The sequence below is a fragment of the Muntiacus reevesi genome, chromosome 2 (assembly GCF_963930625.1).
Source record: "Muntiacus reevesi chromosome 2, mMunRee1.1, whole genome shotgun sequence".
NCBI classification, from domain to species: domain Eukaryota; kingdom Metazoa; phylum Chordata; class Mammalia; order Artiodactyla; family Cervidae; genus Muntiacus; species Muntiacus reevesi.
Genome location: NC_089250.1, coordinates 238,018,716 through 238,031,403, shown reverse-complemented (window position 1 = coordinate 238,031,403; position 12,688 = coordinate 238,018,716). Strand labels below are relative to the sequence as shown.

The window sequence follows — 12,688 nt, the reverse complement described above, 5'->3', positions numbered from 1 at the left end:
GTTAAGGAACCTGCCCAAGGGGCCAGATCCTGGTGAGGCTGGGATTTTTTTTTTTTAAGATTTTATTTATTTATTTTTGACCATGCCACATGGCATGCCAGATCTTAGTTCTCTGACCAGTGATCAAACCCATACCCCACTGGAGTCGAAGTGCAGGGTCTTAAGCACTAGACCACCAGGGAAGTTCCGGGCCTGTTAAAGCCTGGGGGCAGGTAGTGGGGCAGTCCTCGGAGCAGTCCTCGAGGTCTGATCCGGTCTGCTGCGGACTCCTCATTTGCCCATGACAGTGCCTGGCCCTCTCAGTCTGTCCTCTGCTCTGGACATACAGAACAGTCTGTGTGTCCCCGATCATCCCCTGTCATACTGGGGCTCGGTTCCAGGGGACTTACCAACAGCACCTGTCTTCCTGCTCCTCACCAGACCTGAAGTGCAGGGTCAGATGACTCAGGGACCTGGAACAGACAGCACCTTCGTCAGCCACCTCCGACCACAGCTTCAGGATGCGCCCAGGGGGCAGGTTCCCCTTCTTGAGCAGCTGAATCTCTGATTTGGGCCCCACTGCCCTCACCCCCACCCTTCACATCCAACAGCCTCCAGCGCCCCCCTCCCAGCTGAGTTCTGGTTGCCCCAGGGCAATGCCCACCTGAGATCCACCTTCTGTACTTGTGGGCACAGGTTGAAGAGGTCAGCTAGCAGGAGGGGGCTCCTTGGAGGCAGTTGCGTCTGGCTCAGTCTGACAGGGAAAGAAGTGGGGTCCTATGTGAGCAAGTTGGAGCCAAGCAAGATCGGTGGGCAAGAAACCTGGACACAAAGGATCGGGGGCATGGCAGGTGAGCCAGGCAATAGGGAAGGAGGCAGCGACTCAAGAGGGAAACAGAGGAACTCAGGGTCAAGTGGGCTTAGGCTTGGCTCTAGTCCTGCTTGTAGGCTGTGTATCCTTGGATAAGTAACTTAACCTCTCTGAGCCTCAGTTTCCTTATCTGAAAAACAGGACTATTTATGGCACACCTTCTTCTGGGGTGTTGTGAGTACTGAAACATATTAAGCTTGTGCACTGCCTAACACAATACCCCATGCTTGTTGTGTTGTTATTATTATACTGTTTCTATCCCAAGGACTGACAGGTGAGCCCTTGCTGACAGGGAGCGGGAAGCTGCAAGCCATAAGAGTTTCTCAAGGTCCGCACTACCAAGATAATTCTTTGGTATTGGGGGCTGTCCAATAGGAAGTTTAGCAGCATCCCAGACCTCTGCCCACTAGATGCCGGGAAAGATTGAGGGCAGGAGGAGAAGGGGATGACAGAGGACAAGATGGTTGGATGGTATCACTGACTCAGTGGGCATGAGTTTGAGCAAACTCTGGGAGAAAGTGAAGGACGGGGAAACCTGGCGTGCGGCAGTCCAAGGGGTCGCGTAGAGTCAGACATGACCAAGCGATGAACAACAACTCACTAGATGCCAGCAGGAGCACAACCTCCTGCACCCTCCACCACCACCACCAAAAACGTCTCCATCCTGAATGTCCCCTAAGGAGCAAAATCACCACCAGTTGGGAAGCATTGCCTTAGAGAAAGTGACATGCTTCCACCGTGCCCCTGGAGGCATCCTTGGTGCCTCCATTTGCCTCGCTCCAACAACCCTCCATCAGCGTGTCTTGTCAGTTCCACCTCCAAGGTCCACCCTGAATCTATGTACTTCCCTCTCCCCTTCCCATTCCCAGCCCCCTCATCTCCTATTCTGGCTGCAGAGCTCCTCCGTGCCCTGACTTCCAAGCTTGTTCCAGTATCCCTTCTCCACCCAGCCGCCAGGCTAAGCTTTTGAAAACACAAATCATTCCTCTCCTTTTCAGGTCTCCTTGGGCAAAACCCGAAACTCCTCCCATGGCTACCAGGCCCTGTGTGACCGGGCCCAGGCTCATTTCTCTGCCTTCTCTCCTACAACACTGCTGGCCACTGTGCTCTGACCACACTGGCCTTCTGCCTGTTCCCGGAACATACCAAGCTCCACCCTGCCTCAGGGCCTCATGCATGCTGTTCCATCTCCTTGACATGCTGTTCCCTGCTTTGCACAAGGCTGGCTCCTTCTCCTCCCTCTGGCCATACCCCAGTGTCCCTCCTTAGAGGTGTTCCCTGACGACTCTCACCACTGTCTAAATCACCTCCAATAATCACTCTTTACCATATTACCTAGAAAAATACATCATCAATGTCTGAATTCATCTTATTTGCTTTCACTCTGCTTATTGACTTCTCCTTCTACTACAAGGTAAGTGCCAAGAAGACACGGGTCTGGTCATTTTTCCCCCTCTCCGTCGTGTCTCCAGTACCCCAAACAGTGCTTCAGAGCAGTGTACAAACAGTATGGACTGAGTAATACAAAGCTTAAGCACTGGCGAGAGTCAGGCTGGTCACCTCATTCCATCAGCTGTCAGGCTGGTCACCTCATTCCATCAGCTGGGCACTGATGCTGTGTGACCTGGGCATAGAGAAGCCCCTCTCTGGTCTGAGGTTTCCTACCTATTTATTTTAACCTGCAACTTATGTGTCCCAAGGAACCCACCCTTTCCTGGCAGGGAGGAACCAGAGTGGGTTCTGTATTTTGACATGGGCTCTGCCACACTTGGGGCTTCCCTGATGGCTCAGATGGTAAAGAATCTGCCTGTGATGCAGGAGACCCTGGGTTGGGAAGATCCCCTTGAGAAGGGGATGGGTAATGACTCCAGTATTCTTGCCTGGAGAATTCCGTGAACAGAGGAGCCTGGCAGGCTACAGTCCAACACTTGCCCACCTCTGAGAAGTCACATGTCTCCCCCCTCTCCCATAGGACTCAGGGATAAGTAAGATCCTGGGTGTGACGAGAGCCATCTCAGGCGGCAGAGAGATCCTTAGCAGGAGTACTTAATGTTGCTATTCTTAATGGTACAATTTAATTTTCTTCTGTATTTTTCCATCTCAGCTACAGCTGCTTTTGCTCCGTGCTAGAAAAATATTTAAAGTAAATCCTTTTTAAATTCTAAGCAGTCTGAGCTGAAATTAGAAAACAGAGTTTTAAATGCTTTGGGGGAAGCTGTTTAAATTCCCCTTTTACAGAATTAGATGGTGACCTTTCAAAACGGGTGTGTGATGTATACATGACCTACAACTGTAAAGTCTCTTTAGAGGAGCAGGTGACCTTTCTGTGGGTAGGAAGAGGTACACTGGCCCGGTTGTCACAGGCCCTCCACTCTTCACGGTGCTTTTAGAGCAACTGTCTTGTCTGAATCCCAACCCTGGGGGGAGGGTGAAGACTATTAGTCCCATTTGTCAGATGAGGAAACTGAGGCTTACCGGGGTCCAATAACTCCTCTGAGGTTGATAAAGTATTAGGGAAGAGCTGGAAGCAGCTCCAAGTTGTGCCAGGTAAAATGATGAAAGAGTTCAAGAGAAGGAGGGAGGGGGCAGAAGAGGATGACTTTCCAATGCAAGAGCCTTGGCTCTGCACAGGGAAATGGGGAAACTGGTCTTACTGCAGCAGGCTTAGCTGGGGGAGCTGTGGTAGGTGGTGCAGCAGGGTCTCCAGGCTCTGGTCACTCAGCACCTCGCAGGACAATCTGAGAAACAAAGCATCTGAATGAGGTGGGGAAATCGGGAAAAGCTAGATGTGTTCTATACCAGGACTGCCCAAAACACCCCCTGTGAATACTGGGTCCTTGAGTTATCATTGAGGCCGGAGGAAAAGGAAGGTCGTACATGCTTGGGAAATGCCGGGTTAAGTCACATTAGTTTTCTCAGCTGCAGGACTTCTCAGAGCCTTTAATCTGCTCTCATGACTTGTGAATTTCTAAGGGACTATAGTAGGTATTTTTGTTCCCCAAAAGACATGGACTAGAAGGATCATTCTTTTGAGGGCCTTGAAGACTGGTACCTGTGGAACGCACCTGTTAAGAAGAGAATGCTGCCTTAACCCAAAGTAGTGAACAGACCAGTGGCAATTCAGGCATTTAATGGGTCAGCAAAGAAGAGACGCAAGGTAGCTTGGATCTCCGACTGTCCATTAAAACCAGACCAACCAGCTGATCACTCGTCTAGAAAACTCACCAGAAGCCAGCCCACTTAGGAGGAACTCCTGATACCCACCCTGTGATCTCTGCTCTGGCTGGAGGACTGTGTTGACCAGCATCTCCCAGTGCTCTGGGATTTACAAACAGCCCTCCCTGGGAGTCGGGAGCCACCACCTGACCCCCAGAGGCATTTGGACAGTGTTTTCCTTCTGCCTCCTCCCCTCTTGCTTACCCCTCTTCTCTCTGTCCCCATCCTCGGTCCCCTGAAAGCTGCCCTTTCTCCTCACTGGGGTTGTCAGGGGTATCCCACCATGTTCTTTTCTGGCTGGAGGGGAACCCAGCTTGTGGGGAACTGTGGGAGGGGCCGCCTGTGGTTCTAGAGTTGGAAGCGAGGAGCCTGTCAGAACCCAGGCTGTAGGCTCAGCTATACCTTCTCTGTCCTAGGACTGGGTCTGGGGCTCAGGGCATAGGCAGAACAGTGACTTTCATTGAGGGGTGGCGTGACCACAAACACCAGTGGCTGGTGCCATGGCCAACAGACATAGTGCCATGGCCTCTGCTTGGGTCAGCGTTGGCTTTACACACTGTTTTGTTTTTTTTTTTTTAAAGCAACAGAACCTTTACCCATTACATCTCACATGGAATGCCGAAAGGTACACATCATGCACCATGATATAAATGATATTAACAAGCAGAGGCAAGTGGGTGAGGGATCTCTCTGGACTAGCTTTGCAGCTTTTCTATAAAGCAAGTCATCAACTGTTCTAAAATAAACGGTTTGTTTGAAAATTCATTTGTTCCACATGTCTCAACATTTCAGAAAAACCACACTGTTCTGTGATAGACAAAAGGCTGTTGCAGAACTTGTTGAGATCCTGTGTCTGTTAACAACTTCCTACCCCCTGGTCCTCTGTGTCCATGTGTGTTTGAACAAGGAGAGGGGCATGAAAGGACACACCCCTGGTGTCAACATAAGGATGTTGTCAACAATGATAATGGTAATAATGATGGATAATCAGCTTGTTGCAAGGGCCAGAAGGGCATTTGAAATGGGAGCCAGAAAGCAAGGGAAGAAAAAAAAAACTAGCAAAATGGAAAAGAACATATGGGGTAATGGGGCTTCCCTGGTAGCTCAGAGGTTAAAGCATCTGCCGGCAATGCAGGTAGACCTGGGTTTGATGCCTGGGTCGGGAAGATGCCCTGGAGAAGGAAATGGCAACCCACTCCAGTACTCTTGCCTGGAGAATCCCATGGACAGAGGAGCCTGGTGGGCTACAGTCCACAGTGTCACAAAGAGTCAGACATGACTGAGCGACTTCACTTTCACTTTCAAAGTGAAACTGCAGAATGTAGCTGGCCTGTGACTTCAAACAGGAAAAAACTGTATACACAATGGAGAAGGCCACCAGGACAAAAAACAATGCTGAGTTGAAAAGGGAAGGGGTTACTTATGTGAGGCAGGTTTGTCTTGGGTTTCTTTATTTTATGGTAATTATTATAAGAAAATGACAACAATGATGACGAGGGCAGGAAAGTCTGACTGTCCACTTTGCAGATGGCAAAGCTGAGACCCAAGGGGTTAAAGCCATTTACTTGCCTTAAGTCACCCAGCTGGTCGGTGGCTGAGCCAGGACTCCTGATTCTAAGCCCAGCCTCTGGTCACAGACCCAGGTGTTCTGGGGTAAGCTGGTATGGGGGGGGGGTGTGCCCTGAGAAGGGGCCTTCAGAGTGACAGGCTCCAGCCACAGAGGCAAGCCCAGGTGGGAGCCAGGGTGGGGCTCCCGGGGTGGGGTGGGAGCAGACTGGGGCTCCCAGGTGCCCCGAGTTGAGCAGATGGGAGATGAAGCCCCAGGCTTCATCTCTCAGTGGGAGGGGCCTCTCTCAGTGGGAGGGGTGAGGTGCCTGAAACCAGGGTCACTGGGAGGCAGCGAGCCTCCAGGAACCTTCCCGGGGTCGGGCTGCGGGGTCTGACAGGAAGGGGCCAGGAAGGACTCACCTGGCCTCTAACCAGGCCACCCCCACCCCAGGTCACTGGGCAGGTGCCCATGTCGTGGCCCTGGGCTGTGTCCTCAGTACTTACTGGACTTCCAGGGGTCCCGGGCACTTCTCCAGAGACTTGCAGAGGTAGGAGATGCTCAGGGGCTCCAGCTGACAATCCTTGAGGCTGAAAAGGGGCAAGCAGGCATGATGAGGTCAGGGAGGGCTCAGGGCCCCTGTCCAGCCCCCCAAAGCTGCGGGCCACCAGCCCCTCCCCTGACACGCAACACCCCACCCCCTAGAGGCCCCAGGCCCCCTGCTCTGACAGTCACAATCCAGGCCCCCTGAGCGCTCAGCAGCTCTGATCCAGTCCCAAGTCCTCCTGGGGCTCCTGCCTACATCCAGGCTACCACTTTCATTCACCCGGGCTACCTTAACATCCCCTGGGTTCCCAATCTTACCTCCCTCAACCCTCCACCCTGCTGGCATCTTATCTGTAACAGTATAAATCTGACCACCCTCTCCTGTGCTGAAAACCATCTGTGGCTCCCTGGTATCCTTAGGTTAAAAGTGAAATATCTTTCCCATGTCTCCACTCGCCTTCACTCTCCCCATATAAGCTCCAGCCACCGGGAAACGCTCCCCAGGAGCCAAGCCTTCACTCCCCACCACCGCCCCCTCCCCATGAGGTGTTCCCACACTGCCTGGTTCCTGCTCCTCCCCGCTCCCTGATAACCTTGTTCAGGCACCAGCTATGAGCTACCGTGTCTTTCTTCTTAGGTGAGGAAACCAAGCCCCAGAGACAGGAGGAGCCCAGCCAGGGTCTCACAGCCCCTCACGGCAGGGCTAGGAAGTCTTCCGAGAAAATAACGTGGACTCCTCCACAAGGGGGATGTTGGAGCCCCATCGCCAGCCCTCCCAGATTCTCCACTCCCTCATCCCTTACCCCATTGTGGTTACCCCCAAACAAGAGGCAGTAAGACAGTACCAGAAGCTCCTGGGGATGTGGCGCTGACCAAATCCCAACTGGGCTCCAGCTTGGAACTCTGGCAAAGATCCAGCAGCTAACAGATCCCTGTAGCAGGGAAACCATCTTGAGAGGAAAATTCAAATCATCCACATTGGAAGACTTGATTCATTAGGGCTGGAAGGGCCTTTGTCAGAGTCAAGGCCCTCCCTGGACGGATGGGGCAACTGAGACCCAGGGAAAGGAAGTCAGAGCGAGGACACCCACAGCTTATACCTGTCCAGGTGGGCAGCACCTGACCAGGTCAGGTCGGGCAGGCATTAGGACAAGAGCCCCCCTCTTTCTGACCATCACTGTGGGTAGCACTCACATGACTTCCACGTCTCTGCGCCTTGATCCTTCTGGTTTCAAGAACCCAGAGAGTCCCTAGAAGACTAGGGAGACCCTAGCTCGGCAAGCAAGACCACCCTGGCTTCAGGCAGCCCCCTTGCTACCGCGAGGCTTTTCTCTAAGGCATTGTCTGGAAATGCACTCTGACCTGCTGGCCCCACTTGAGGCGCCCTTGTACCGGCCAAGGTGAGACCAGGCGGCCGGCCTCCACTGGGGGGCAGCCTGGAGTCCTGGCACAGAAGGAACCTGTTTACCGCAGGGGCATGGAAACTTTTTCAGAGCACCAACGGTTCTTGGTTTCTCAAATGTGATACTCAGCGTGTGGAAGGACAGTGATTCACAGGAAGGCAAGAGCCTGCGCAGTTCTACAAAGGTCTCCAGAGGCAGAGGCGGGGCTGCTCCCCACCACCCTCCCACACAGCCGCAATCTGCTAGCACCTGTTTTGTGGTAGCATCACCCACCCACTCCTCCCTCCCTCCCACGTGCATGCCTTCTGAGAAGAGATTTAAGGCAGCTGATTACTGCACATTAATATGGGAAAGAGGGTTACAGAAGTGATCCATTCCAGACTGTCAGATATGGGTGGGTTACTCTATAGCTAACAGCAGTCAGTATGGGCCTGGGGGTGGGGGACACCTATAGGAAGTGGGGACCAGAGACAGAGGGGACCACCCCCTGCCCAAACCTCAGAGCTTCCCCTCCTTACCTGCCTCTTTTGTCACCTCTCAGGATGACCTGTTGGCTCGCAGAGCTGTAGACAGAGAGAAAGCAGTAGAAAGGGCCAAGGGCTCCCTTCCCGCGCAGTGGCAAGGGCAAGAGACCAGACACACTGGGTTAATTAATGGTGGCCTGTTTTCTCAGCACACAGGACAGTAAACATACTACGTATGAAGCACACCACTGACATGATCTTTGATTCTCACAATAAAATCGTGAGGTAATGAAGTATTCTTACCCCGACTTCACAGACAAGGAAACTGAGGTATAGAGAGACCTACTGATCTGCTCAAAGCTACACAGCCAGTGAGCAGTGAGCCTGGACTTTTGAACCTGGTCTTTCTGCTACTGTACCACCTACTCTCGGAAGTGGGAGGGGAGGGATGGGCAGACTACCTGAAACCATGCAAGATCTGCTTTGCCTGGCCCAGGGCTGCTTGGCTGGGTGCCTTCCCTTTTTTTTTTTTAAACTTTAAGTTTTGTATTGGGCTATAGCCAATTAACAATGTTGTGATAGCTTCAGGTGAACAGGGAAGGGGCTCAGGCATACATATACATGTATCCATTTTCCCCCAAACTTCCCCCCGCCCCGCCCCCATCCAGGCTGCCACATAACATTGAGCAGAGTTCCCTGTGCTATATAGTAGGGCCTTGCTGGTTATACATTTTAAATATAGAAGAGTGTATCAGTCCATCCCAAACTCCCTAACTATCCCTTCCCCCAATCCTTCCCACCGGCAACAACGTAAGTTTGTTCTCTGTGAGTCTGTTTCTGTTCTGTAAGTTCATTTGTATCATTTCTCTTTAGATTCCACATATAAGGGATGTCATACAATATTTCTCCTTCTCCATCTGATTTGCTTCACTTAGTATGACAGTCTCTAGGCCCATCCATGTTGCTGCCAATGGCATTATTTCATTCTTTTTAATGGTGCCTTCCCTTCTACACTCTCATCAGCTCCAGGGACCCCACCATTCAGGCGGGTCCCTGAAAATTCAATGGCTACCAGAGAACTCTCAGTTTCCTTAGAAGTCTCCCAGGGCAATCCAGAGAGTAAGTATGGGACAGTATACGGATTGTGTCCCATGGTGAATTTTGAGAAATTTGAGCATTCATGGAGCTATATTTCACTCATTCATCTATTCAATCATTCCACAGACACACACCACTTGTTCACTGGGCCTGGTATCACACCAGAGCCCTGAGGATGCTGCATCATGAATGGGACAGACGAGGGACGGGACAGGGTCCCAGGGGCACTCTCACCTGAATTCCAAATGTAGAAGCCACCGCAGAGTAGAGAAGCACTGGGTCAAACTGAACACACCCTCCAGGGACAAACCGTTCTCACTGAGGCTGGAGAATCAGAGGGACATTGTGGACGAGGTCACTCAGGACTCAGAAACACCCTCTTTGTGGTCAGAGCACAGGGGTGGGGAGGGCTGTCCCTCCCTGCACCAGACAATGGAACACTCAGAACCCCAGAGTTACTCAGAGTGTCTCTGCCAACTCCCCATTGTACAGACGGGGAAACTGAGGCCCAGAGAGCAGCAAGGTCCTGCCCAAGATTAAGAGACAAGTTGGTGACAGAGCTGAGATTAGAACTCAGTGGTTCCCTCTACCTATAATGAATCTGGGGTGACTTGTGCCTCAGTTTCCCCACCTCATCCAAGAGGAGCAGTGCCCAGTGCAAAGTGGAAATGTGAGGCCCCTTGTTGAAAAAGCAGGAACAGAGCTTTTCCTCTTTCGTGGCCTGTCAATCCGTCCTAGTGGTTTAATATCTGCCACTTAACATAGCAGTCCTCAGGCACTGGGAGACGGGCAGGTGGGTGCAGACCCTCACGGGCTAGAAGCCACACCAGGTGTTCCCAGTACTGACAAGGTCACAGGAGGATATTCTGGAAGGCTCCTTCATAGCCCAGCTGGCAAAGAATCTGCCTGCAATGTGGGAGACCCCATTTCGATTCCTGAGTCAGGATCTTTGCCAGGAGGGAAAAGATCCCAGAAGGGATAGGCTACCCACTCCAGTATTCTTAGGCTTACTCTGTGGCTCAGCTGATAAAGAATCTGCCTGCAATGCAGGAGACCTGGGTTTGATCCCTGGGTTGGGAAGATCCCCTGGAGAAGGAAAGGCTACCCACTCCAGTGTTCTGGCAGAGAGAATTCCATGAACTGTATAGTCCAGGGGGTCATAAAGAGTCAGACACGACTGAGCGACTTTCACTTCACTTCACTTCCAACCTGCATAACATTTCCCTGCATCAGTGAGGCCCTCCTCCCCCCCCCCCCCCCCAGAGGTTGTGAACAGGAACAGAAGCAACCTCTGCTGGTCCCAGCATCCCACTGAAAGGCGGTTGGAGTGGGCAGTGCCCTCAAGCCACAGCACGGGTTATAGCCCAAGCCACAGCCACCCCCTCCCGTGTTTCCGTGTGAACCGACTAGAACCAGGAGCTCAGAGAGGTGATGCAAGTTGTCCAGGGACGCTGCAAACCTAGGACCTGTAACCAGGTTCCTGCAGCCAGGAAGGCTCTCCTAGAAGAGCCAGGGAGGAGGAGGGGGCGTGTGAGCCTGGAACCCAGGGACCTTTAAGGGCCTAGAAACTCTGGTTGGCTGCAGGCAAAGTCTGGGGGTTCCCGGCCTCATTCCAGGGCTCCCCTCCCATAGTGAACATCTCCCCTCTCTCGGCAGGTGCTCAGGGCCCTCAAGTCTCCAGTCACACTGCTTTGGGTGTCTTTTTTAGTCCAAACCGCCCCTGCCAACTCGGCCAGGGCCCCATCAAACAGCCCCTCCCCGCACCCCAGGGCCAGAATGGCTGCCAGGTGTTGCGCTAATCAGGCAAAATCCCCAGACCTTCCTGCCTGGGCCTTCCTGAGAGCATGCGCAGAGACAAGGAGCCGGGTCTGAGAAGTGAAACCTCAACTCAGAAGCTGGGTTGCAGAGTCACAGAATCCAGTCTCTATTTTAGTGAGAATCACAGTAGTTAGCTAGCCTGTCCTGAACATTTGCCATGAGTCAGGGACTGGACCAAGAGGTGGATGTATACCACCTGTCTGATTTGATCTTTATGATAACCCCAGGTGGGAATGAGATGGGACACAGACTATCCCCCCACCCCTTCATCACCATACCCTCTGCCCCCAGCCCACACCCCCTCATCCCGATGAGATCCCATCTCAGAGGCTTTGCCCAGAGGGCTACTCACTTCAAGGACTGCAGAGAACCCAGTCCTGGGAGCAGCTGAGCCAGCAGGGCCACACCTTCATCCCCCAGAGCATTGCCTGATAAGCTGGGAGGGGTGATGGGGAGGACAAATCAGTGGAGGGTGGCAGGGGTGGAGATGGCAAAATTTCAAGTCTCCACCCCTGCTACTCAGCCACTTAATGTCTCCCAGAACTGGGATACGGTCCTGGGCTGCCAGACTGGATCTCAGCACCCAGCACGGGGTCAGCTGGGGTCCCCGCCATCGGGGGTTCTCATCCTCAGGTTTGTGACCCCTGAGGGATCAGAGTTGGGCTTCAGAGTGTCAAATGTGGAGGGGGGGGCTATATTTTAGGGGGATGAGTCACAACTTTGACCAGGTTCTCTAAGGGGATGCAGCAAGGAACAAACACATGATCTAAATCATAAGAAACAAAATAATCCCACACCAAACTAACACCTACCAACTGATGGCCCCACCCACCCACCCGCCAGCCACAACCACTTACTCAAGGTGACCGAAGCAGCAACTTCCTCCCAGCGCTTTGCAGAGCAGCTCCAGGCGCTGGGCTTGGAGGGCACAGTGCGTCAGCCTGCAGAAATGCAGAACCACAGCCCTGCAGCGCCCGCACCACTCGGCGGAGAGGCCAGAGCGGCCCGCCGCCCCCAGACACACAGGCGGAGGGGCTGGCGGAAGGATGTATCGGGCACCCAGACAGACCAAGAGGGTTCAACACAGCACACACAGGATGTCACACGGGCACATAAGAGTCAGAGTCAGCAGGTGTGCTAAGCTGCTTCGTATCTGACTCTCTGCGACCCCATGGACTCTAGCCCTCCAGGCTCCTCTGTCCATGGGCTTCTCCAGGCAAGAATACTGGAGTGGGTTGCCATGCCCTCCTCCAGGGGATTCCCCCAACCCAGAGATTGAACTGAGGTCTCCTGCATTGGCAGGTCGATTCTTTATTCCTAAGCCACCAGGAAAGACACACAGACAAGAGAGGGAGAGGAGAGACAGAGAGATTGAGAGACAGACTGATGGCCAGAGGAGGACAGACAGAGAGGGAAATTTGGATGGACACAGACTCAGAGAGAAGGCTGGAAGAGTTGTGATGGGAGCTCTGTGGGGCTGAGCTGAGCCCCCAGGCTTAGACCCCTGGATCAGGAAAGAAGGGGCTAGGCGCGACCTATTCTCTGTATCCAGAGTTCCCATAAGTCCTCAGCTACTGGAGGTCTGGGGGGCTAACAGGGGTGGGGACCTTGGGCAGGGAAGGTGACTGAGGGGCTGCCCTGTGAGCCCCATGTGGGGTGGGCTGGGCAGGGGAGGCGACAGGCAGGAGAACCAGGTCATGTCCTCTGGGAGCACCTGGGGCGGGGGCTCGGGGACAGACTCTGCACC

The 12,688-nt window shown here is 53.2% G+C and overlaps 1 protein-coding gene across 7 annotated transcripts in view; it reads right to left on the bottom strand.

The window, feature by feature from the left end:
* The window catches only part of NLRC5 (NLR family CARD domain containing 5), an 86,736-nt gene that overhangs the window by 24,055 nt on the left and 49,993 nt on the right, over nt 1-12,688 (bottom strand). For all 7 annotated transcript variants that reach the window (XR_010661677.1, XM_065925379.1, XM_065925373.1 and 4 more), the window contains 9 exons: nt 11,799-11,882; nt 11,294-11,377; nt 9,358-9,447; nt 8,080-8,124; nt 7,004-7,090; nt 6,119-6,202; nt 3,505-3,588; nt 644-733; nt 390-452 (listed from right to left, as the gene is read on the bottom strand). Coding sequence is in view for 6 of the 7 variants with exons in the window: in XM_065925379.1 (XP_065781451.1) it covers nt 390-452; nt 644-733; nt 3,505-3,588; nt 6,119-6,202; nt 7,004-7,090; nt 8,080-8,124; nt 9,358-9,447; nt 11,294-11,377; nt 11,799-11,882 (711 nt within the window). In the remaining variant the exon portion in view is untranslated. The remainder of the gene's footprint in view (nt 1-389; nt 453-643; nt 734-3,504; nt 3,589-6,118; nt 6,203-7,003; nt 7,091-8,079; nt 8,125-9,357; nt 9,448-11,293; nt 11,378-11,798; nt 11,883-12,688) is intronic.